Source organism: Dama dama, chromosome 19 (genome assembly GCF_033118175.1).
Source record: "Dama dama isolate Ldn47 chromosome 19, ASM3311817v1, whole genome shotgun sequence".
Classification (NCBI taxonomy): Eukaryota; Metazoa; Chordata; class Mammalia; order Artiodactyla; family Cervidae; genus Dama; species Dama dama.
Window position 1 is genome coordinate 10,951,211 of NC_083699.1, and position 27,963 is coordinate 10,979,173.

General features: G+C 37.8%; 1 protein-coding gene across 4 annotated transcripts in view; it reads left to right on the plus strand.

Moving 5' to 3' along the window:
- Positions 1–27,963, plus strand: part of LEKR1 (leucine, glutamate and lysine rich 1) — a 219,359-nt gene that overhangs the window by 117,003 nt on the left and 74,393 nt on the right. For all 4 annotated transcript variants that reach the window (XM_061168190.1, XM_061168193.1, XM_061168192.1 and 1 more), the window contains 3 exons: positions 11,227–11,308; positions 25,098–25,175; positions 25,516–25,719. In XM_061168190.1, the coding sequence (XP_061024173.1) occupies positions 11,227–11,308; positions 25,098–25,175; positions 25,516–25,719 (364 nt within the window). The remainder of the gene's footprint in view (positions 1–11,226; positions 11,309–25,097; positions 25,176–25,515; positions 25,720–27,963) is intronic.

A 27,963-nucleotide genomic window follows, 5' to 3' on the forward strand; every position in this document is an offset into this window, starting at 1 on the left:
TCTCCAAGCATTCTGGTTGGAAAACACACCAATTGATGAAAGAAAGTTGATCTTTATATGATTACGTGACTTTATTTGAAAATTTCTTAAATATTTTTAGATTTAAACTTCTCTAGATTCCATTTAGGAGAAAGAAATGGCAACCCACTCCAGTACTCTTGCCTGGAAAGTTCCATGAATGGAAGAGCCTGGTAGGCTACAGTCCATGGGGTTGCAAAGAGTCGGACACAACTGAGCGACTTCACTTTCTTTCTTTCTATAGTTTCTTTTGGAGAAGGAAATGACAACCCACTCCAGTGTTCTTGCCTGGAGAATCCCATGGACGGAGGGACCTGATGGGCTGCAGTCTATGGGGCTGCAAAGAGTTGGATACGACTAAGCAACTAACACACACACACAGATTCCATTTACTTTATTAACAACCCTGTCTTCTTGTTTTTTATCCCGTAAATGTTTTCGGCTAATATTCTGTTCAATATAAGTCCCTGTCCTTCTGCTTACTTCACTCTAGTCTGTCCATATCTGTTACTAATATATTTGTCTTGAAAAATCTCATTGTCTCATATACAAAATAATATATAAATACATATATATTTATGTCAACTCGGAAATCAGATTGATTATATTCTTTGCAGCCAAAGATGGAGAAGCTCTATACAGTCAGCAAAAACAAGACTGGGAGCTGACTGTGGCTCAGATCATGAACTCCTTATTGCCAAATTCAGACTTAAACTGAAGAAAGTAGGGATAACCACTAGACAGTTCCTCTTCGCTTTCTGCCACAAGGCTGGTATCATCTGCATATCTGAGGTTATTGATATTTCTCCTGGCAGTCTTGATTCCAGCTTGTGCTTCATCTAGCCCAGTGTTTGACATGATGCACTTCCTTTACTGCACCCTGTATAATTTTTTGAATCTCCCTTTCAGCTTATTACTTCGTTTTTTAACTGTGTTCATTCCAATCCCAAAGAAAGGTAATGCCAAGGAGTGCTCAAACTACCACACAATTGCACTCATCTCACACGCCAGTAAAGTAATGCTCAAAATTCTCCAAGCCAGGCTTCAGCAATACGTGAACTGAGAACTTCCAGATGTTCAAGCTGGTTTTAGAAAAGTCAGAGGAACCAGAGATCAAATTGGCAATATCCGCTGGATCATTGAACAAGCAAGAGAGTTCCAGAAAAACATCTATTTCTGCTTTATTGACTATGCCAAAGCTTTGACTGTGTGGATCACAATAAACTGGAAAATTCTTCAAGAGATGGGAATACCAGACCACCTGACCTGGCTCTTAAGAAACCTGTATGCAGGTCAGGAAGCAACAGTTAGAACTGGACATGGAACCACAGACTGGTTCCAAATAGGAAAAGGAGTACATCAAGGCTGTATATTGTCATCCTGCTTATTTAACTTCAATGCAGAGTACATCATGAGAAACGCTGGGCTGGAAGAAGCACAAGCTGGAATCAAGATTACCAGGTGAAATATCAATAACCTCAGATATGCAGATGACACCACCCTTATGGCAGAAAGTGAAGAGAAACTAAAGAGCCTCTTGATGAAAGTGAAAGAGGAGAGTGAAAAAGTTGGCTTAAAGCTTAACATTCAGAAAACTAAGATCATGGCGTCTGGTCCCTTCACCTCATGGGAAATAGATGGGGAGACAGTGGAAACAGTGGCTGACTTTTTTATTTTTTTGGGCTCCAAAATCACTGCAGATGGTGACTGCAGCCATGAAATTAAAAGACGCTTACTCCTTGGAAGGAAAGTTATGACCAACCTAGACAGCATATTAAAAAGCAGAGATACTACTTTGCCAACAAAGGTCCGTCTGGTCAAGGCTATGGTTTTTCCAGTGGTCATGTATGGATGTGACAGTTGGACTGTGAAGAAAGCTGAGCGCTGAAGAATTGATGCTTTTGAACTATGGTGTTGGAGAAGACTCTTGAGAGTCCCTTGGACTGCAAGGAGATCCAACCAGTCCATCCTAAAGGAGATCAGTCCTGGGTGTTCATTGGAAGGACTGATGTTGAAGCTGAAACTCCAATACTTTGGCCACCTGATGTGAAGAGTTGACTCATTGGAAAAGACCCCAATGCTGGGAGGGATTGGGGGCAGGAGGAGAAGGGGCCAACAGAGGATGAGATGGCTGGATGGCATCACCGACCCGATGGACATGAGTTTGAGTAAACTCCAGGAGTTGGTGATGGACAGGGAGGCCTAGCATACTGCAATTCACAGGGTTGCAAAGAGTCAGACACGACTGAGTGACTGAACTGAACTAAACTGACATATATAAGATGTATAATACATAAAATAATGAGATATAATTTTGTCAATTTATTTATACAAATTTATCAGAAAACATAATAGTGTTCTGTTGTATTCAGAGGTTCCTAAATCATGAGGATTGCCAGTTGATAAAGAGTGGTTAAATATTTTAACCAGGGTGAAAAATAGAATTTAAGACTCCTTCCATGATTTGTTATATTTTATAAGCCCCTACTAATGACAATTATCTTTATATTTGACTAGTCTTCAGAATAAAAGTACAGTGGAGGTTTATAAGCATTTTTTTTCATTCTGAAGCAAATTCTTGATCCTTAGTATTAGACTAAAATTATTTCCAAATTTTAAATATTTGATTATCTCCCAAGCTTAATTTCATCTACTCTCTCCTCCCCACACACACCCAGATAAATAGTTTTCTGATTTTAATATAACTGCTTCTGGACCAAATTATAACTTTTTAGCTGAAAAGCCACACCTGTTCTATCATCTGATTTATAAAAATCTCCAAATATTATTTCAGTCCCTTCTGGTATTATGCAGAAAATGTTAATGTACTTCAAGTATACTGTTTCAAAATAGATGTGAATCAAACCTCTGAAATACAGCCTCTAAAATGAACTTTCCAAGTGGGTGTATTCACCATCTGAGCTTTATAAAATATTTGCTTAAATTAAAAGATGTTAATGTGCAATTGATATAGTTGAATACTCGTTAAAGAACTTTCTTTTATTATTGGTATACATTCTTACATCTGTAAAGGTTTTCTTTGTTAATGCTCATTAAAAAAAATTAAGTGAAATACTACTTTTGTGACACTCTATGCTCAAACTGTGGTACAATAATATATATATATGACATCTAAATGCAGCATACTGATTGTGTTCATTCACATCAGTTACTCTGATCAGAAATCCCACAATTTCAGCCACATAATTAACTGAAAATCTAACTCAATAAAGTCATTTAAAATGGTAGGAAAATAAAACAGTTTCAAGTTTAAAGGAGTTACTGATTTGTCATTTAAAACATAATTTATCATTCATGAAGGTAAATGAGTCACTTGATTATGATTTCTCTAAGGATAAGGAAATATATCTTATTGATAGGTAGTCAGAAAGAGTCTATTGAAATAAAAGAACATATTTATAAGGAAGTTACACTTTAGTGCCAAGATACATATTAGGTATTACCAGTGAAAACTGATGACTCTTTCAGTTCCATCCACTTTAATCTTAGATACATAATTTTAAAGTCTTATTTGCTGGAATTCTTATTTCTAATATCTCCAAAATTTCATTCTTTCTACAGTAATTTTTTGAGCACCTTCTTTGTTTCTGACACTATGAGTATAAAAGATAAGGTTCCTGCCCTCATTGAACTTATGTTTTAGTTAGTTTACATTCGGAAGATTAAATGAGGTGTAATACACTTAGAATGTAGTGTCTGGCACATGGATTCATCTTGTTCGGGTTCTCTGTGCTCTTTGTACTTGGACATCTATTTCCTTCTTCAGTTTAGAGACGTTTTCAACTATAATTTCAATAAATACATTGTCCCCCTTTCTCTCTCTCTTCTCCTTCTGTGACCCCCTATAATGCAAATGTTAGTACACTTGATACTGTCCAAGGTCTCTTAAACTATTCTCATTTTTTAAAATGTGTTTTTCTTTCTGCTGTTCTGAATGGATGATTTCCACTGTTCTATCTTTCAGACTGCTTATACAGTCTATACCCCATAATTTTGCTGTTATTTCCTTCTAGTATTTTTTCATTTTAGTTATTATATTCTTCAGCTCTGACAGGTTGTCATATTTTCTAGTTCTTTGTTGAAGTTCTCACTATGTTCATCTATTTTTTTCTGAAGTTCAGTTAGCACTCTTATTACAATTGCTTTGAACCTTTATCAGGTAATTATCTCTGTTTTATTAGGGTTTTTTAGGGGTTTTTATCTTGTTCTTTCATTTGAAGCATATTCCTCTGTCTTCTCGTTCTGTTTAAATTGCTCCGTTTTCCTTTATGAAATTAGGTGAACCACTTGCCTGTCCTGATCTTGAAGGCATATTTTCATGTGCGAGTGTCCCTATGCAGTTGCATGTGCCCAGTGGCTTTGCTAGGAGGGCCAGGTCTGAAATGAGCACGGTGCAGATCTTGCCCCAGGGTGTACTGGCAGCTTCCACCATGGTGGGAGATCATGCTCGATTTGGAGGGGATAGGACTGGAACCAGGTGTGAGCCAGGGCTCTTCCTAGGCCCCATGGAAGTCAGCATCCTATGGGGGCAGGGCCAGGGCCTAATGGACTAGAACACAAGCCCCAACGGTATTCAGCTTCTCCCTCCTGGGATGGCAGTCTCCAGTTTAGTTGGGGGCATGGCTGAGGGACTCAGCCTGCACTTCTGAGCTGGTTCCACTTTTCCCCTGGTATGCACGCCTTGGTTAGAGGCTTGGTTGGGCGTAGCAGGGTCAAGTCACACTACTGAACTAGTCCTACTTCTTCCCAAGTGTGTGTTCTCAAGGGCATGCTGTGATTGTAGTTGCCACTGTGGAACTGGTTCTGCTCCTGCCTGAGTGTCAGGGTCCTTGTGCTCTGCCATCTCATTCCCATCTCCAGTAAGAAGCTTTTGTTGCAGGATTATTTGTTGTGACATACTGGTCTTCCCTTGCGGCTCAGCTGGTAAAGAATCCACCTGCAATGTGGGAGACCTGGGCTTGATCCCTGGGTTGGGAAGATCCCTTGGGGAAGGGAAGGGCTACCCACTCCAGGATTCTGGCCTAGAGAATTCCATGGACTGTATAGTCCATGGGGTCACAAAGAGTCAGACATGACTGAGCAACTTTCAGTACTGGGCAAGCAACTTAGATTTCATCACTATTGGACTAGATCAGTAAAATTTGGTACATGCACACAATTAAATGTTATATATCAGTCAAAAAGGAATTAATCTTATCTGTGTATAGCTACCTCAATAGGTCTGAAAATGTAGCAAAGCCGATAAGAATTAAGATGAAATTTATAGCTTCACATCATTAGTGTAGTTTTTTAAAATACCTGCAAAAAGTACTATTTTTTATTTACACATTAAGTACAGATTAGAAGGCAAATGTTAAATTCATAAGTGTAGGTGCCCTCTAATTAAATGCAAATAAATGTCCCAATATCTTAAAACAAAAGCAAAATAAAAAATATTTTCTTGTTACCATATTCCCTTCAACTGCAATTGAATTTCTCTCCTTCCTATTCACCAAACCAGTGAACCAAACCTCCCTGTTCACAAAACCAGTTGCTTTTGGTTTCAACCTCATCCCACACCCCCACTAAGTTCTAGCCATCTTGTATTCTTTTGTACCTTGGACACACAGAACTGAGTTGATTGGACTCCTTAGTACAGAACATGCTATGCCTGACCTGTACAAGTAAGACCTCTCTCTAAACAATAAATCTACAAAATATGTCAAACACCAAGAAATACAGTGAATAATATAACAAATGTGTGTGAATTCATCACCTGTGTTTTACAAGTTTTAACAAGTTGTCAGAGTTAACTCTGTAGATTATTTTTTAAGTATATAGTTAAAACCTTCATATTTACCCTTCCCTGTACAAAGATAACCATTGATAACACCAGGTCCAACTGTAGGACAAGGTTCACAGGTTAAGAAGTGATGAGATTCAGAGCAGAAGTAGGGGGCAATGTGTGGCCTTACCACCGCTCCCCGTGATGATAACCAGTAGTTTTGTGGTGCCCACTATGTGCCTGGCACTCATCGCGTCTTTACCTATATGAAGTCACATAGTTCCCAGAACAATCATATGCTGTAATAACCATTTTATAGATCAGAAAACTAAAATACCTGAAGTCACTTAGTTTACAAGGAGCAGAGCCAGGATTTGAAGTTAGGCAGGTGGCCTTAGCATTCATGCACTCCACCTCTCTGTTATCCTGTCTTAGGAGTATATTCAGAGTGGTGAGTTTTTATATTTCCTTTTTTTCAATTGTCTCTACCACTTAAACTATATATATGTATATATATATAGCTTTCACATTTTCATTTAAAAAAATTCTCCTAGATCTGGATCTGTGGGTTCCAGCTCTCCTGTCTGTTTATTCTTCCATTCTGCTGCTTGAACCTGCAATCAATTTCCTTCATATTGTACTTTGAATCAGATTTTAAATTCCTTTTGTGTGTATTTTCTTTATCCAGAAAGTTTTAAGCTTGAAATATCTCTCCACTATAAAGGTTTTGTTTATTGTTTTCTCAAACATTATACTTACTTAATATACTCTCCAAATGACTATAAAGTTTTATATCCTGCTATAAAATAGCTAACTATGGATACCTTTTGTATTTGTAGATTCTAGAAACCTTTTGGAATAACAGGATTCTCTTAAATGACTAATTACCCCAGATCTGATGCCTGTGTAATGCTCTTTAGCAAGCAGCTGTCTTCGTATGAAGAGAGGCTAAAAGCTCCTTTTTGTCCTGTTCATTTAAAATCATTTGCTGCTTATTTAATATTTGCAAAGAACACAGTCACCTTATAGTAGAATTTGCTGTTGTAAATTTTGGATTGTTTCCATGGGTTCTGCCTTACATCTGCATGGTGTTTAAAGCCAATGCTTCCTTTCTTTTTATAGGCATTCAAGGCCTTTTGCCTCATAATCCAATGTCATGCTGAATGACAGAAAATTGAAGTTGAGTTTATTTGACTATAGAGAAGAACTACACAGAACAATACACCTATTTAAGAACTCCTTATCTCAAGGACTGAAGGAGCTGTCTTAGGCAGGTGGCTTAATCTCTCTACTGCTAAGCCTAACTGTGTGCCTTTATTTATTAAGGACAGGACTGGGCACTCTGCTTCCAGAAACAAAAAGACCCCACTGATCTATCAGAACCAACAATAAACCAATAGGATGCATACACCTCATTCAGAACAGTGACGATATGTTCTTTGTATTTTTGAAATAATTCTTATTGCTTGTTTATTATAGAAAATTTAACCAAGTTTTTTAAAAAGCTATGAAAATGTATTAACCAGCTCCTAAGTATATACTGGTGGCTGCTTACATTATAGATTATTCATAATGAATCTTTTTTTCTTGATTCTATGTGGGATCTTCTCTCCTTAAGTAAAATGATTTATTCGTTGACATTACTTATATTTCTACCTGACAGCCTCTAGTGGTTTCTGTGTGTTTTAAAGTAATAAAACATTTATTTGCTTTCTCTGTTTTAACTCAGAGGTGCTGTAAATACCTAGTGAATAATCTGAAGGAACTGGCTTCCCTGCTCATTGGGTACTGTGATTTAAAGACTGAGATAATCTATGTTTATCTTGAAATAGGGAGAAAGGGAAATGTAGGTGGGTGTGTAGAGAGAAGAATATTGGAAAGCATAATAGCTTTTCCTTTCTTGATTTGAATCATGATTGTGTCACTTACTTTCCTTTAAATCTAGTAAGTTCTAGAACTTTGATGCACAAGTATATTTAAATGTGATCCTAAGAATACTTTTCAATACTATAAAAATGGGTTTTGAATTAGCTATCATTTTAACCGTCTGCTAAATTATCTACCAATTATCAAGTAATTGAGAATTAACTGCATAAAATTCATATATCAGGTACCAATTCTTTGGAGTTTATTTTTAAGATAATCAGTTCTTCCTCTTAACAACAGCTGCATTTAGAAGTAATAATACAGAATTTATCATGTGGGCTCAGATCCATGCTTCATCTCATTTAGGATTATATCCTGACAAAAGCATCAAGGGATGTTTAATGGACTTCCCTGGTGTCTCAGATGGTAAAGAATTTGCCTGAAATGCAGGAGACCTGCGTTCAGTCCCTGGGTCGGGAAGGTCTCCTGGAGAAGGGAATGGCAACCCACTCCAGTATTCTTGCCTGGAGAATTCCATGGACAGAAAAGCCTGGCAGGCTGTAGTCCATGGGGTCACAAAGAGTCAGACACATCAGTACTGTAGGCAGTCACAATGATACTGTATTTGTCTTAATGACTTTCATTAATTATATTAGCTTTTAAACTTTCAAAAATTAAAATCTAAATCACCTCTTGGAATTGGACATTATACTAATTTAGTACCTATTTTATGTAGTAATAGATAATGTTTTTCATTTACCTTAGATATACGTCTTTAAAGATTCTAGGATATGCTAAACAAACATATGGCCATACTGACCACATTTTCATGGACAAATACCATATCACCTTGAAGCTTTTATATTTTTGACAGTCCATGTAAGAGAGAAAGATCAAGACTTTGGGATGAAGCCAACCTCAGTTGAATCACAGGATCACTTGTAAATAGCTCTGTGACTTTTTATAAGTTAGTTAATTACTCTGATTCTTAGAAATTTCTGGTAAAAATAAAATGTATATCTGTTTTTCATGATAGTTGTGACTATGAATTACATGATGTAGGAGAGAGCATCCTGCATAGCACCTGGAACAGTATACCGTCAACAAATGTCAACTTCCCTCCTTATTCTTCAGAGGATGGGCAGAAATGTTTTAGCTGTGCCTGTGTGAATAGAACTCTCTGTAAGCCCACATGTTTTTAATAATAAAGTAACACATTATGCATATTCATTAGAGATTATCTTGTTTCAAAAGATTACACTCAAAACTAAACTCTCTATGTGTATGTTGTTTTATCTTTTCCCTCATATAATGATATCACTCGGTAAGTGGAAAAGGTATACCACACAAATACTATCTATCAAGTCCATGTTGAATTATTTATTTAAATAACGAGCTGTACGCAAATAGATCCCCATACCCAAGTTTAAAATCCTGTCAGTTTGACTGCTGGCTAAAGCATTTACTCACTGTAAGATACTAGGCAAGATAATCAAAGATCTCATTTTTCACTACCTGAAAAGTGGGGCTATTTGCATTTATGTGGCAGTTTGAGGGATAATATTAATATATGTGAACATGCTGAATAAACATAAAAATTTATACCAATGTGTAGTGAATTCTAATTAAAACAGTTGTTTAGAGTGAATTTATTTTCTGATTTAAGGAACTGGCTTATCTTCATAAAACAAAGTTAAGAAGGCAGATTAAAGATACATATAGAATGTTATATATTTGTATAGATGCATAAGCTAGATTCAAGATAAGCAGGAGAAACATCAACAACCTCAGATATGTGGATGATACCACTCTAATGGGAAAGTGAAGAGGAACTGAAGAGCCTCTTGATGAGGGTGAAGGAGGAGAGTGAAAGAACCAGCTTAAAACTAAATATTAAAACAACTAAGATCATGGTATCTTGTCCCATTACTTCATGGCAAACATAAGGGAAAAGGAGGAAGTAGTGATATTTCTTCTTGGGCTCTAAAATCAGTGCAGATAGTGACTGCAGCCATGAAATCAGAAGACAATCGCATCTCGGCAGGAAAGCTATGACAAGCCTAGACAGTGTGCTGAAAAGCAGAGACATTACCCTGCCGACAAAGGTCCATATAGTCAAGACTATAGTCTTCCCAGTGGTCACATATGGTTGTGAGAGTTGAACCATACAGAAGGCAGAGCACCAAAGAATTGATGCCTTTGAACTGGAGAAGACTCCTGAGAGTCCCTTGGACAGCAAGATCACCAGTCAATCTGAAGGGGAAAAAAAAAAAAAAAAAACCAACCCTGAATACTCATGGGAAGGATTGATGCTGAAGCTGAAGCTCCAGTATTTTGGTCACCTGATATGAACAGCTGACTCACCAGTCAATCTGAAGGAAAAAAAAAAAACAAAAAAAAACCCTGAATACTCATGGGAAGGATTGATGCTGAAGCTGAAGCTCCAGTATTTTGGTCACCTGATATGAACAGCTGACTCACTGGAAAAGTCCCTGGTGCTGGGAAAGACCGAAAGCAGAAGGAGAAGAGGGTGTCAGAGGATGAGATGGCTGGATGGCATCACCGATGCAATGGACGTGAACTTGGGCAAACTTCGGAAGATGGTAAGGGACAGGGAGGTCTGGTGTGCTGCAGTTCATGGGGTCTCAAAGAGATGGACATGACTGGGTGACTGAACAACTTTAAAGATTTTAAAGTTTACTATTAAAATACGTGATTAAAACACCTGAATAGATGTAACAGAAATTTTATACATTCCAGTATTTTAAATTATTTTCTTCATAGAAATCATTTAGTCCACCCATGTAAATTTGTTTTCCACCTTATATCCAAAAAGAATACCAATGAGGGCTGTTATTGAGTGTAGGGTTCAGGCCTTAGTCCACACACACAGGCTATTGGTGGGACTCAAACCATTCAAGCCATATGTTCTTTCTGCTCTAGTTTCAGTTCTATATCCATACATGTGAGATGTGGCTCCCTGAATAATCTTCTTCAAACATTACTTGAATTCCCCAGTTCAAGACTCTATGGAAGCCAATTTCCTGCTTGTATTCTCTTGGCTTTGAAAGTCATTAAAATGCCTATTAGATGCTACCCAGAGTTAACAGATTCTTTACCAGAAGCCTTGCACATGGTTTATCTATTTAGGTTCTTACTGAGAGGCCTCAGCAATACTTCTCAGTTCCAGATCGCATGAGTAAGCTCAGGCAGTTAAGTGTTTCAGAAGTGAGTCACATGATCAAAAATTCGTATGTGTGCTGCAACATAAATTGCCTTTGAAAACATTAGCAAAATTTAGCCAATTAGCTGTTTGAAAATTAGCATGATGTTAGGGGCAGAAAGAAGCTAATAAATGGAGTCTATCAAAACCCAGTAATTCTGTTGGGTTTCAGAGTACAGATGAGCTACATATGGTGATCCAAGTAAAATGGAATAAACAACTGCATTATTCTTCAGGAGCTGAGTGGCAACTCTAGAAGAATGTGTTTTTCTCCTATAAAAATATCTGGATACTTAAAATGTACTAATCAGAAGAATATATTATGTCATTCCAGATTTACAGTGTCAAGTAGAAGCACTTGGGCTAAAACTTCAGAAGGCAGTGACTGAGATGGACAAATATAAAGAAAAGCTCATGTAAGATGGTGAATATTGAACAACCTACAAGAATTTAGAAAGACCCTCATGTATTCTCTGTGACTCGGGACAGTAATTTGGTTGTGTGGGTATGGTCTACTGCTATTTTTCTCACTTTTCTGGCTTATGTTGAAGGACCTGTACATGTTTTTAAATACATGAAATGTTTCTTTACCTATCCAGGGAAAAGTATTAAAGGTTTCCCTGTTTATTCAAATGTAGTAACTTAATATTCTCTAAATTTTTCTCTTTTCATCTATTTATTATCTGCCTGGAAGAAACAACATTGAAGTTCTTTCTTGAAACTATCAATTTTAGATTCAAAAAGACAGTTGCTGCTGCTGCTAAGTCGCTTCAGTTGTGTCCAACTCTGTGCAACCCCATAGATGGCAGCCCACCAGGCTTCCCCGTCCCTGGAATTCTCCAGGCAAGAACACTGGAGTGGGTTGCCATTTCTTTCTTCAATGCATGCAAGTGAAAAGTGAAAGTGAAATTGCTCAGTCGTGTCCGACTCTTCGCAACCCCATGGACTGCAGCCTACCAGGCTCCTCCGTCCATGGGATTTTCCAGGCAAGAGTACTGGAGTGGGGTGCCATTGAGTATCTTTGAAATTCTGGAGTGCTTGTGCATTACATAAGTGAGAAAGAAAATGTTGGAAAACAAATGATAAGACAATGCCTTTGTAAAATATCCAGAACAATATTTCTTTTTAAAATGATTTTATTTCAGAAATTTCAAATATTATAGTATAAATATTTGTGTTCGGTTGCTCAGTCATGTCCAACTCTTTCCAACTCTTTAGACTGTAGCCTACTAGGCTCCTTTGTCCATGGGATTTTCAGGCAAAACTGGAGTGAGTTGCAATTTCCTCCTCCAGGGAATCTTCCCAACCTAGGGATTGAGCCTGCATCTCCTACATCTCCTACATTGCAGGCAGATTCTTTACAGCTGAGCCATCGGGGAAGCCCATAGTATAAATATAGAACATCTATAATTACAAAAAGAATTTATATAATCTTTGAAACGTAAGTAAATTTTTTTCTTTGTGGTATATGAACTGGTAGCTTTGGTTTTCAGTTCCTATATTTTAGAAGGATGAGCCTCATAAGAAATATAAATATTTAGAATGCTTAGCAACTGAATGTTGTGTTGACCTTGAACTACTCCTAAGAAAAATGTGTTCAACAAAATTCTTAATAAGGAAGAACAAATTTTAAAAATACTCTATCAAATTAATGTATACTTTGACTATTTGCAGCAAAATAATTTATTTTCAAAAGTTAAAACCAAATATTCATGATTTACAACACTGTGGTCAATATTGCAGTAAATAATAGTTCAATTCTCTGTGTATGATGGCTGGGGTTGAAGGAATGAGAGGACAAGTGGTACTAGCATGACTCAGTGGGCCCAGCGAGGAACTTTCTGATGAAAGAAACATGAAAAAGAGAAGCAAGATGGGAATTGCCAGTAAAGAAGCATTAGTTTCCACCCTCTAGTAACATCAGGGAAGAGGATTCTGACCACTTGGAAGGCTGCCAAGTCTGGCCACAGCCCATTTAATATTAATACATGCCTTGTGATTTTTTTTGTTAGTTATATTTTTAATATAATTTATAATATGAGTGCTGAGAAATGATGAGAGTCAAAGGAGACTGAAGTTGGAGGGAGAAAATACTGCATCACTAAAGTCCATCAAATGAATTACCTGGAGGAAATCACTGCAAAAATGCTGATGCTGTTGTTTCAGTTTATAACAAACCTGGTTCTTCCTATATGAGAACTTCTTAAAATTAGAAAATGAGCAAAGTAACCACTTTTAGAAAACTTGAGTTACAAAAGATAGAGCCATTTAAATGGTCCCAACTGCTAGAGACCTTTCTCTGTGCTGCCCATACCTACCTCTTCCATCTCTTCTCTGTCTATGCTCCTTCACAAACAGGATGAAGTTGAGTAGGTTGGGTGTTTGGGATCAGGGTCTGGGACAGCTTAAGACACTCAGAGCTCAGTAAGTCTCCAATAGTATTTAAAAACTATTTTATTAAAAGGTTAAAACCAAGTTTTTAACTTGGCCATTGTTTTATGATAAATTCAGTTTGAAGTCAAAATAATACACTCAAAAATTCAGACATACAATTTCTTAATAAATTTGAGATTTGCTCTACATACTCAAACCTGTTTGAACTTCCAAAAATTGGAAGGCACTATGAAATCATATTTTTAAAAAAATTAAATTCCTGCTCTTTATGTGTGGGGTGGTGGGTGGGTACAGGAATGAGTTTCACCTATCCAACTTAATATAATTTTTTTGTTTAAAGATTTTTAAATGTTTGGATATAAATTTTGTGGATTTTTATTTATGGGAAACGGCAGTTTTTAAATGGATGAGTTGAGGTTCTTTTCTCCCTAAGATGTATAAGGAAATATTTTTCAAGGTTTAGAAGAACTTGTTACATATTTGAAAATAGAGATTTCATCACTTAAGATGCTTTGAGCTATGAGTAACAGAGGTAGAGGGGTTTCAAGTTTAGTCAATCCACTGACTCAACAACGTCACTAAGGATCTGGATGTTCTTTCTGTCTCCATTCTGCTGCCCTCAGCACTGGCTTCACCCCAAGGCTAAGTCTCCTAACATCATGAAATGGCTGCAGGTCCAGGTACCACATCCAAATATAACCACCCCAGGGGCCGGAAGGGCCTGTTTTTCTGGAGTCTCCTTAGAAGTGAGATAAGAATTTCCCAGAAGCTGCCAAATAGCCCTCTCATTACATCTCTTGGCTGGAACCCTTTACAACCCTCTCCTAAATGAATCACTGGCAGGGGCAGCAGGACTACCAGAGTTAGGTCAAGCAGAATTTGTCCTGAGAACAGATAATGGGGCTCTGATGGCTGTGAAGAAAGCTATATAGTACATGTCGAGAAGGTAACCAGTAATGTTTACTAAAGAAGTAGAGTGTTAGTGATGCTCTGAAAAGTAATGACATTTTCTACAAATTTCATGTCACATCTAGATTAATTTAGGGAAGACCTCCCTAAAGTAATAAAAAATATGGATGCTGTCAAATGCAACTTTATTAGTTTTAACATATATAACTATATGTATATATAAAGAGAATGAGGAAATATACTTTTGTTTTATATATATGTATGTAGGATAAGATAGGTAAATAAGACTAACAAGAAAGACTGTTATAAAAGGTGAGAAATTTTTAGGAATTCCTAAAAGGAAAGACATAGGAAGGACAATAAAAAGGGTCAACTCTACAGAGGAATAAACTAGATGAAAAGCGATTGTGTGGTGGGCATGTGACAGGCAGGACTCACTTGCAATCAGTTAACACAAACAGAAGGGAGTGGGATCTCCCAAATCATCATAACAGTGATTTTCCAACTCCAGTCTACAGAAGAATCCTGGGGAGTTTATTGAAACTGTGTGTTACAGTATGACCTCCCCCACAGACCCAGTCCCAGGATCAGTGTCTGGGCTCCATTCCCACAGATATTCTGGTTTTACTTTGCGGCTTGGGATGTCTCTGAGCAATCTGCATTTAAAACACCCCGTACACACACACACACACGATTCTGATTTAAGTGATCCAATGAAACCTACTCTGAGGAATCATATTTGGAACATTTAAGCCATGGCCCCTCACCAAGACACCTCTCCCCCAATCAACAGTTCCTATGTGAAGCAGCTTTTGCAAGGCATCTGTACCCAGAATAAAGCAATGAGTGTGAGGATTGGAGCTGAGGACCCTGGCAGCTACTGAACCCCAGGAGAGCCCAGGGTTCCCACATCCTAAGACAAACTTCCAGTGCCCCCAGCATACTCTGCCCCTTCATCACAACCTTTAAAAACAGTCTAGGCAACAATAAACAGCAAAACAGATGAGAAGACATAGAAATTTAGGCTTAGGGAAAACACCCAACCAAAGATTACCAGGTATGTGAGAAAAACCTCCCCCCCAGCCTTGTTGCAGATGGCTCTGAATTCACACAAGAAAATTTTAACACAAAGAGAAATTGTTAAATAGCAAACAGAAGATGTTAAGACAAATTTTTAAAGTTAGACTATCCTTCAAAGTACATCCAGGATTGTAACCCAGAAAGAATAACAGCCTGTTAAAAAAAAGAAGCTATTAGGAATTTTAGAAATCAAAAATATGATTAGAAAAATGACTCCACTCATGTTAAAAAATGTATATGAAGATACATAAAAATATATATGGATTCAAATTCATTGAATAAATGATTGGTAGAATTGCAGTAGCTCCTTCTGGAAGTGAGACTCAGAGGTATGCAGAGACTCTTGTTTTACTCTATATATATGTTTTACTCTATATACTTATATATTGCTTAAATAGGTTGCAGTGTGAATGTATTCGTTTTCACATATGTAATGAAAAGAACAAAATTCACTCAAAATGATTTATCACTTAAAATGATTTTAGCAGTTACTGGTGAATATGTCTAAAATGCTTATATAAAATATGCTTTCTACTTTGAGGACCTTTGTAACCTACTTATACTTTAATTTTATTAGCAGCCACCTCCTCCTCATTTAACTAATGATTGTAAGCAATAATCAGCCATGACCAGCATGAATTTCTAATTTATAAAGCTCTTACTTGACCAAATAAGAGCAACATTTCACACAGTTGAGGTGATCTAGGAACATTATTATTGCCTTCTGAGATATAATGTTCTCCTGATTTTCCTAAATGGAACTAAAATGGACTGGAATGGGTGAATTTAACTCAGATGACCATTATATCTACTACTGTGGGCAGGAATCCCTTAGAAGAAATGGAGCAGCCATCATAGTCAACAAAACGGTCCTAAATGCAGTACTTGGATGCAACCTAAAAACAAGAGAATGATCTCTGTTCGTTTCCAAGGCAAACCATTCAATATGACAGTAATCCAAGTCTATGCCCCAACCAGTAATGCTGAAGAAGTTGAAGTTGAACGGTTCAATGAAGACCTACAAGACCTTTTAGAACTAACACCCAAAAAAGATGTCCTTTTCATTCTAGGGGACTGGAATGCAAAAGTAGAAAGTCAAGAAACACCTGGAGTAACAGGCAAAATTGGCCTCGGAATACAGAATGAAGCAGGGCAAAGGCTAATAGAGTTTTGCCAAGAAAATGCACTGGTCACAGCAAACACCCTCTTCCAGCAACGCAAGAGAAGACTCTACACGTGGACACCAGCGGATGGACAACACTGAAATCAGATTGATTATATTCTTTGCAGCCAAAGATAGAGAAGCTATACAGTCAGCAAAAACAAGACCGGGAGCTGACTGTGGCTCAGATCATGAACTCCTTATTGCCAGATTCAGACTTGAATTGAAGAAAGTTAGGGAAAACCACTAGACCATTCAGGTATGACCTAAATCAAATCCCTTATGATTATATTGTGGAAGTGAGAAATAGATTTAAGGGACTAGATCTGATAGACAAAGTGCCTGATGAGCTATGGGCAGAGGTTCGTGACACTGTAGAGGAGACAGGGAGCAAGACCATCCCCAAGAAAAAGAAAGGCAAGAAAGCAAAATGGCTGTCTGAGGAGGCCTTACAAATAGCTGTGAAAAGCAAAGGAAAGATATTACCATTTGAATGCAGAGTTCCAAAGAATAGCAAGGAGAGATAAGAAAGCCTTCCTCAGTGATCAGTGCAAAGAAATAGAGGAAAATAATAGAATGGGAAAGACTATAGATCTCTTCAAGAAAATTAGAGATACCAAGGGAACATTTCATGCAAAGATGGGCTCAATAAAGGACAGAAATGGTATGGACCTAACAGAAGCAGAAGATACTAAGAAGAGGTGGCAAGAATCACGAAGGTGTGATCACTCACACTCACCTAGAGCCAGACATCCTGGAATGTGAAGTCAAGTGGGCCTTAGGAAGCATCACTACGAACAAAGCTAGTGGAGGTGATGGAATTCCAGTTGAGCTATTTCAAATCCTAAAAGATGATGCTGTAAAAATGCTGCACTCAATATGTCAGCAAATTTGGAAAACTCAGCAATGGCCACAGAACTGGAAAAGGTCAGTTTTCATCCCAGTCCCAAAGAAAGGCAATGCCAAAGAATGCTCAAACTACCACACAATTACACTCATCTCACACGCCAGTAAAGTAATGCTCAAAATTCTCCAGTCCAGGCTTCAGCAATACCTGAACCGTGAACTTCCAGATGTTCAAGCTGGTTTTAGAAAAGTCAGAAGAACCAGAGATCAAATTGCCAATATCTGCTGGATCATCAAAAAAGCAAGAGAGTTCCAGAAAAACATCTATTTCTACTTTATTGATTATGCCAAAGCCTTTGACAGTTTGGATCACAATAAACTGTGGGAAATTCTTCAAGAGATGGGAATACCAAACCACCTGACCTGGCTCTTGAGAAACCTGTATGCAGGTCAGGAAGCAACAGTTAGAACTGGACATGGAACAATATGCTGGTTCCAAATAGGAAAAGGAGTACATCAAGGCTGTATATTGTCAGCCTGCTTATTTAACTTATATGCAGAGCACATCATGAGAAATGCTGGGCTGGAGGAAGCACAAGCTGCAATCAAGATTGCCGGGAGAAATATCAATAACCTCAGATATGCAGATGACACCACCCTTCTGGCAGAAAGTGAATAAGAACTAAAGAGCCTCTTCATGAAAGTGAAAGAGGAGAGTGAAAAAGTTGGCTTAAAGCTCAACATTCAGAAAACTAAGATCTGGTCCCATCACTTCATGGCAAATAGATGGGGAAACAGTGGAAACTGGCTGATTTCATTTTTCTGGGCTCCAAAATCATTGTGGATGGTGATTGCAGCCATGAAATTAAAAGACACTTGCTCCTTAGAAGGAACGTTATGACCAACCTAGACAGAATGTTAAAAAGCTGAGACATTACTTTGCCAACAAAGGTCCGTCTGGTCAAGGCTATGATTTTTCCAGTGGTCATGTATGGACGTGAGGGTTGGACTATAAAGAAAGCTGAGTGCCAAAGAATTGATGCTTTTGACCTGTGGTGTTGGAGAAGACTCTTGACAGTCCCTTGGACTGCAAGGAGATCCAACCAGTCCATCCTAAAGGAGATCAGTCCTGGGTGTTCATTGGTAGGACTGATGTTGAAGCTGAAACTCCAATACTTTGGTCACCTGATGCAAAGAACTGACTCATTTGAAAAGACCCTGATGCTGGGAAAGATTGAAGGCAGGGGGAGAAGGAGACAACAGAGGATGAGATGGTTGGATGGCATCACTGACTCAATGGACATGAGTTTGGGTGGACTCTGGGAGCTGGTGATGGACAGGGAGGCCTGGCGTGCTGCAGTTCATGGGGTCGCAAGGAGTCGGATACGATTGAGCGTCTGAACGGAACTGAAACCCCTACATTTATGGTGATTTGTTACAGCAGCAATAAGAAATGAATATACCATTGTGTCCAAAGTCTATTTTGGATTTTGGATTTTTGCAGAGGGAAACTATTGGGGCGGTTGGCAAGAGAGTGAATTGATCTGATTTGTTTTATAAGGTTGATGGCTATTACATGGAAAATGGACTGAAATGAATATGCAAGAATGATCAGGGAGATGAGGTGGGAGGCTGTGCATTCATGCAAGTAAGGAGTGGCTGGGTTAGTGTCGGGCTAGCATGGAATTGGAAAGAAATAGAGGCCAGGAATCAATCTAACAGGATTTACTGATGGAGTGGATATGGTTGGGGAGCAAGAGGACTGGAAAAGAAAGGAAATAATAAAGAATGAGGTTTGGGGCTTTTCAGCATCTGGGTAGACAGTTGAGAGGCAATAGAGTACAGTGACTAACGGCCTAGAAGCCAGATGGAGACTGCTGGGGTTCATGTCCTAGCAGTACTACTTAGTGGTTATGTCACCTTTGGCACATTACTTACCTCTGTTCTCAGTTTCCTCTACTGTAACAAGGGCTGAACAAGGGCTGGTTTGAGGGTAGTGTGAGAGATGTAAGGTGTTACTATTAGTATCATCATGTGTTGGTGCCATTTATTGAAGTGGGGGAATCTGTAAAAGAAATAGATATGGGGGTGAGGGAAATAGAAAACAATGCTTTTGATCTGTTAGATTTGAGATGCCTTTTGGACACAGAGTGGAAATATCAAGAAAGCAGTTTAAGAATAGCTATTTCACATAAACGAGTGAAACGTAAGACCCTTGCCTTTCAAATTAAAGGAAAATATCCAATTATTCTATCCTATTTCCTTTGCTTTGATTGGCAGGCGCAGCAGGGGCCTTTCCTTAGGCTTATTCAAAGCAGTTGAAGAGAAAGGATTAACACTATTTGTTGAGAGTAAAAGAAGGAATGTGTGTTTAAAGAGATGTAGGCATTCTTTCTATTCCTTCCAATTCCTCCCATTCTAATGAAGGTGAAGATAACAATTGGGCAGTGAAGGGCAGACCATACAAAGAGTGGCACGGGGGTGGGAGGTGACCACAGTGAAGAGAGCTCTTGGGATGGTAGACTCCCCAGGGAGCTTTTTTCCAAATTGCAGCCAAAATTAAGTGTCCACATAGTAAAAATAACCACTTACAATAGTTCTGCTGTCCCTGCCTCTAGTTTCAGAAAAGTGTATGAGTCTGAACGTAGAGTGAAAGCTGTGGTTAGGGCTGCTGAGTCTCAAAGCATTTCTAAAAGGAACATTTTTGTTTGATTTCAAAGTAAATGCATAAAACTTAGGAAATACAGAAATACAAAAAAAAAATCGTCTTTATATTTTAATATATCCTTGTAGTCCATTTTTCAAAGTAATGCATATTTTAAACATTTTCACTTAGTAATATATCCTGGATATTTTCCCATGTCATTGCATAATACACTTAGTTTTCAAATGGCTATATCTTTTTATGACATGGACAATTTTGAAGAATGTAGAATCCTTCATACTTTTTTTAAATAAAATTTTTTCCATTTTGTATTTTCCTCTTGATTGGATTAAGGATATGTACTCTCAGCCAGCAAACCTCATAGGTGAGCACAAGCACTTCTCAGGGCATCACAGCTGGAGGCACATGAGCATCTGCTTCTCACTGGTGATGTTAATTTTGATCACCTGGTCAAAGTAGAACTTAGTTCTTTCACTGAAGGTTATTGCTGAGGGTTTTTGTTCTGTTTCAACCAGTAAACAGTCTGTAAGGGACACTTTAAATACATACACATGCTCCGATTTTCATCAGCATTTATCCATAAATGATTTTTGCCTCATCCAGTCCTTATCCAGTTGTTGTTAGATGATTTTTCCAACTCCAGATCTCCCTCCTCATTTATTAGTGATCCCTCTTCATTCTACTTTAAATAAGAACCTCCCTCTTCCCATTATTTATCAATTATTGGTATGGATTCCTGAACTTTATTTTGTTCAATGGTTCACCAATCATTACTGTACTTAATTACTTTGGCACACAAGTTAGCTAGTGGGGGCCCCTTCAAGCTGATTCTTACAATGCTGGAACACATTCCCATCATCTTTTATAAGTACTTCCTTAGTTTCATTGCTTCCCTGGTGACTCAGACGGTAAAGCGTCTGCCTGCAGTGCGGGAGACCCGGGTTCGAGCCCTGGCCTGGGTTCGATCCCTGGGTTGGGAAGATCCCCTGGAGAAGGAAGTGGCACCCAATCTAGTACTCTTGCCTGGAAAATTCCATGAACTGAGGAGCCTGGTAGGCTACAGTCCATGGGGTCGCAAAGAGTCGGACACTGAGTGACTTCACTTTACTTTCATTATAACAAACTGTTTCAGGAATACCTACTGTGCCCCAGCCTTGGAATCAGCTGTTTCTCTGAGCAGTCCTGGTTCCTTTGAGTGGGAATGGTATTAGAGACCAGTATCTAGGCTCTAAGTATGCTCAAGTGCTACTTGATTCTAGTGATAGTTTTTATACATATGTCAAATCTTTCAATTTGTGTGAGTTTATTGTATATTACGGGCTTCCCTGGTAGCTCAGCTGTTAAAGAATCCACCTGCAATGCAGGAGACCCCGATTCAATTCCTGGGTCGGGAAGATCTCCTGGAGAAGGGATAGGCTACCCACTCCAATATTCTTGGGCTTTCCTGGTGGTTCAGCTGGTAAAGAATCCACCCACAATGCAGTTGACTTGAGCGTGATCCTTGGGTTGGGAAGATTCCCTGGAGGAGGGCATGGCAACCAACTCCAGTATTTTTGCCTGAAGAATCCCATGGCCAGAGGAGCCTGGTGGGCTACAGCCCATGGGGTCACAGAGAGTTGGACACGACTGAGCAGCTAAGCACAGCATCGTGTGTTACGTTACTGAGTGTTCTGTGATCACTCAGCTGCAGTCAGATGTCCTGGAGCGTGAAGTCAAGCGGACCTTAGGAAGCATCACTATGAACAAAGGTAATGGAGGTGACGGGATTCCAGCTGAGCTATTTCAAATCCTAAAAGATGATCCTGTGAAAGTGTGGCACTCAATTTGCTAGCAAATTTGAAAAACTCAGCAGTGGCCACAGGGCTGGAAAAAGTCAGTTTTCATTCCAATCCCAAAGAAAGGCAGTGCCAAAGAATGTTCGAACTACCACACAGTTGTACTTATTTCACATGCTAGAAAAGTAATGCTCAAAATTCTCCAAGGTAGGCTTCAACAGTATGTGAACTGAGAGCTTCCAGATGATCAAGCGGGATTTAGAAAAGGCAGAGGAACCAGGGATCAAATTGCCAACATCTGTTGGATCATAGAAAAGGCAAGAGAATTCCAGGAAAACATCCGCTTCATGGACTACACTAAAGCCTTTGACTGTGTAGATCACAACAAACTGGGGGAAATTCTTAAAGAGTTGGGAACACCAGACCACCTGATCTGTCTCCTGAGAAATATGTATGCAGGTCAGGAAGCAACAGTTATCACTGGAATGGAACAATGGACTGGCTCCAAATTAGGAAAGGAGTACATCGAGGCTGTATAAAGAGCCTGTTGATCAAAGTGAAAGAGGAGAGTGAAAAAGCTGGCTTAAAACTCAACATTCAAAAAACTAAGATCATGGCATCCAGTCCCATCACTCCATGGCAAATAGACAGGGAAACAGTGGAAACAGTGAGAGACTTTATTTTCTTGGGCTCCAAAATCACTGCAGATGGTGACTGTAGCCATGAAATTAAGACGTTTGCTGCTTGGAAGAAAAGCTATGACAAACCTGGATAGCATATTAAAAAGCAGAGATATTACTTTGCCAACAAAAGTCTGTCTAGTCAAAGCTGTAATTTTTCCAGTAGTCGTGTATGTATGTGAGAGTTGGACCATAAAGAAGGCTGAGTGCCAAAGAATTGATGCTTTTGAACTGTGGTGTTGGAGAAGACTCTTGAGAGTCCCTTGGACTGCGAGGAGATCCAACCAGTCAATTTTAAAGGAAATCAATCCTGAATATTCATTGGAAGGACTGATTCTGATGCTGAAGCTCTAGTACTTTGACCGCCTGATCCTAAGAGCCAACTCATTGGAAGAGACCCTGATTCTGGGAACGACTGAAGGCAGGAGGAGAAGAGGATGACAGAGAATGATGATTGGATGGCATCACCAACTCAATGGACATGAGTTTGAGCAAGCTCTGGAAGATGGTGAAGGACAGGAAGGACTTGGCGTGCTGTAGTCCATGGGGTCAAAATGAGTCCGACATGACTGAGTGACTGAACAGCAACAGTTGTATGTTACTGTAATACTTAAACAAGCTATTTTACAAAAAGTAGATAATAAAAGAAACATATTCTAAAAAAATTTTTTTATAAAAAGAAAAAGAATTAAAGTATAGTATTTAGGGATAAAATTTGGGCAATACAACTCCAAAGAAAAAGTGATTACCAAAAAATTTTCAAGAATGACCAATTTAGGAGAGAGGGAGTTGACTATGATTGGGTCGAGGGTATGAAGCTTCTAAGCTAGCTGATGAGGTTTTATTTTTTTACCTGGATGCTAGTAATTAGTTTCCTCATAATAATTCATTATATAAATTGTTCACATAATTTTCTGCAGCTTACAATTTTATCATATTTTACAGTAAAAAAGAAAATAAATGAATAAAAGTAAATGAATGCTGTTCATGTTCATTGTATATTAGGAATTAAAGTTACTCTGCAAGTAGGGCAAACCCATTAATAATCTAACATATTTCTTGGTACATTCATAAACTTATTAAAATAGCTTATAAAGCTATTTTAAAGTATATTCATATGTTATTAATGAGAAGCCTATACAAACAAACTAGAATATTAATCTTTCTTAATATGTTAACTTTTTGAATATTATTACAAACCCAGTCATATAAGATCAAGACAAATATTTATTTTTTTTTAGAATTTCCATTTCATTCTTTAAAAATTTTTTTTCATTTCTTTTAACTTTTTGTTGTATATTGAAGTATAGTCAATTAACAATGTTATGATAGTTTAAAGTCCACAGCAGAGCAACTCAGCCAAACATATACATGTATCTATTCTCCCCTAAACTCCCCTCTCATCCAGGCTGCCATATAATAGAGAACAGAGTTCCCTGTGCTATTCAGTAGGCTCTTGTTGGTTATTCATTTATATATAGCAGTGTGTACATGTCCATCTCAGACTCCCTAACTCATTTTGTTGTTTTTAATGGTTTTTATTTCTCTGCTGAGATTTTTTTATCTTTTCAAGAACTAGATTTTCCTTTATGTCTTCAAGCAGAATTATAACAGTGCCTTCAAAAGTCCTTGTCTGCTAATTTCAATATGTGGGTCATCTCAGAGTCAGTCCCTTTTAACAGTCTTTTCTCTTTAGAATAGGTCCTGCTTTTCTGTTTCTTCCTATGTTGAGTAATTTTTTTTTTTAATATTCTGAACTTTGTGAATGTTATGTTACAGAAATTTTAGGTTCTATTTCTCCAAATACTGTTGATGTGGTGGTGGGGAAGGGGCTGTGTGGCTTTAAATAGGCAATTAATTTGGTTGGCCTAAAACCACAACTCTGTTTCTATGGCAACAACTCAACTCTCAGTTCAGTTCTTTCATCTTTAATTAGGCTGCTTGGAGTCTTCACCAGGTCACCTGTAGTTCAGGGCTCAGCCAGACATATAGGCAGAGTTTATATGCAGCATCTGGGATTCCCTCTCTCCGAGTCGCTCCCATTCAGGGGTTCACTCTTTACCTCCCAGCAGCTGTGGTTGTCCTCAGACAGTGCCCTGTAGTTCTTCAAGCCAGAATGACTGTGAGTTTTCTATTTGGATTTTGGTTCTCCTGTATGGTGCAGTTTGGGGTCTGCCCTCAGGCTTAACATCATTTAAAAACAAAAACCAAAAACCTGACCCCATGTCTGTCACCTCATTGGAAGTATCAGCTTTCCTCCAGAATTGTCCTGCTTTTGGTCACTTGCACATAGGGGTTTTTCTTTTCTTATCCCTTTTAATGTTGTCTAACGTTTAGACATTTTATTTAAATGCAGTTCTGCCTGATAGGAGATTACTTGGCCGGTACAGAAATGGACTGAATATTTATTTCTTTAAAGAAATGGTAATATAAAGAAGCTAAGAAATTTTTAATGGATAAATAAAATAATGATATAGAAAAACACATATAGTTGGACTAACAAATTAAGGTATTTTTGGCAAACGGAAACCCTTTGAGTATGTATTCTAATTTTAAGGAAATCTGTGTATGTAACAAGTAGAATATAAAGATAAGAAAAGTAATAAAGGAAAAATATATCTTAACAAAAGGGGAAACATTTTCACTTTAACTATTTTGAAATAAAATATTTGAACCTATTTTGTATTATTTTAGGAATAAATCTAATGAAGCTGATGAGTGTCAAAGAGAACTTAGAAAACTGAAGTTTGAATCCATTATCTCTGACTCACGGTACACATTGCAAATTTTTTATTTAATATTTTTAGTAATTGAATTTGAAACCATATTTTAGATAATATTTAAAATGTACTTAACTTTTTTTTATAGTATTGCTTATGTAAACAATATCTAACCCTAGTTTATAATGTATTGAAGCTCTTCAATGATTTTTGCCTCTGCCTAGATAAGAAAATTTTTAAATCACAGAACTATCTATTTATGTAGCATTCTTATTTTAAAAATTAAAGTTATACTCTTTATTTTTAAATGAGATGTTTATACATTTTTGATAAACATAAAAATATAGTATTAAATGCATATTGGTTGGGTTTTTTTCCTTATTCCATTTTAGGCATACCAGATTGCTTAAAGAAAAAGAAGACTCTTTAATGACTTGTCAACAAATATATAAAACTTTACAGGAAGAACTGACTGCAAAAGAAAGGCAAGAAGATGATTTAAAAAGAAGAATTAATATTGCAAAAAATGAACTGGAAATAACCAAAACTCTTCTGATTCAGACAAAGGAAGAAGTTGTAACACTGAAAAGTGAAAGGTACAGTCAAGAATAATTTCCAAATATATTTTATGTTTAAGTCAGTAATCCATATATATTTAAAACATCAAGGTCCTATATATTTTGATAACAGTGAAATCCAAGATTAACGATAAGTTTCACGTGAAAGGTCATCTCATCCTACCACCCCATTTTACAGGTGATTAAACTGAAGCCCAAACTGGTTAAAGGACTTGCTTAACTTCACTGAGTTAGTGCAAGTAGGATGGAACCCACATGGCATTTGGTGTTAGATTTTTGTTGAATCAAAAAGATCATGTGTAGTACTTATACTACTGAATTTCACTTTGGCCAGTAATTGTTGGATTCTATCATCTTCCAACAGAAAGATCTGTTTATCTTTATCTCTTTATCACTTTTCCCTTTTTAAGTTCCTACTTTTCTTCTCTGTTATTTGTCAACACCTCGTATTGAAGACTCTCCAAAAGCAAAGCAGAGATACCTCTGTTATTGAGTTAATATCAAAGATACTAAGAAGCATATTCCTCCAACCATCCTAGATATTTTTGCTCAGTTACTTTGTCTTTACTTATCTGTACTTAATATCTCAACCATGCTTTCTTTCAATTTTCATTTGCCTGATAATATCTTTTATTATTTGAATCCTTTTCTTTTAAATCCATATTGTTATATAGCATAATGTTAGGGGTTTTCCTTTTGTTTTGAATTCATATTGGTATATAGTATAATGCTAGGGGTTTTGTTGGCTTTTATTAAATCTAGGAGTCTTTAATGGGAGGTATTATGCCATTTACATATTCCATAAGAGTACAAGTTTCATGAGGATAAGAATTTTTGTCTTGTATTATTCTCTGTGTACAGAAGACATAATTAGATATTTGTTTTTCATTTTTTTCTATCATTTTTCATTTTATTCATTTTATTTTATGAGTATTTGACTGCTTTCTATTTAGAAGATTTATAATCTTGTTTTCATTCTTTCTGAGGGCAGCTGTTTGCTCCCAGATGTGGAGTTTGGGAGTGAGGCCATGGAAATGGATGGCAGGCACCTTAGAATTAGGTTCATTGTCTCTGAACTTTCTCACCAACACTATGCCCTGGATTATATCTATGTCTACTCCAGGCTAGTCAGAGGTCTGTCTAGTTCACAGAGAAACAAGGATTATCTCTTGTCTCCCCTGAGATAATTTTCATTTACTTCTCTTTGGTTGAGTCAGATGAACAATTGCAGAGCTTATTGCCACCCACCACTTATTCCTCTGCCCTGCTACACCAGTAACATGCCTCTTGCTAAGGTGTTGCATCTTGTAGTTCTGTGAGTCTTCATCCCACCCCCACTTCTGCCATTTCACAATTTTGTCATTGCTAGTCCCAGTACATATTAGAAGCAGCAATTTTATAAGCAGGAAATTTGCAAGAGCCAGACTTACTAATAGTAACAAGAAGTGATGGCAGCTGAAAGACTGACCATGCATAAGAAGAAAGAAAAACTAAGTGCAAACAAAAAACTTTGAAAGCAGTGCAGTTTGGCCCCATATGCGGTAGAGACAAGCACCCCTGCACATACCGGGAGTCTTGAGCCCTCTGTTCATAGCTGTGTGTGCCCGGTCGCCTCAGTCACGTCCAACTCTCCGCAATCCTGTGGCCTGTAGCCCGCCAGGCACCTCTGTCCAGGGGGCTTCTCCAGGCAAGAACACTGGAGTGGCTTGCCATGCCCTTCTCCAGGGGATCTTCCCACCCCAGGGATTGAACACACGTCTCCTCCATTGCAGGCGGATTCTTTTCTGCTGAGCCACTGCGGAAGCCCGTGTTTATAGTATGGGTTAATAATTGATGGCCATAAGGATGACTGTATCAGAAAGATTAAAATCAGCTATATACTCTATGTATGTGAAAGATACAAAATACCCCATTTCTAGTGATGTCAGATTAGTTAGATTTAGCTGTTTATCCAGATGAATTCTGTCTCTTTCATAGTGGTCATTGAGAAGATTCTATCTTTGTTCAAACATTCCTGGAACTCTTTTCTGAGGATTGGCTTAAGTGTGCATGTTTTAGAATATCCTCAGTATGATGAATCTTTGACCTTTAGGAATGAATTTGATTTTTAAAGCAATCTCAATAGGTCCAGTGAAAGCAAGTTCAAGGAGAATGATGGGAAATCAATCTGGGAAATATCATTGGGGATTAAAAATAAAGTAAAATGTTTTCTCTTTTTTTGTATGCTTAATAAACTATCTCTGGCAGCAATTTGAAGATGGC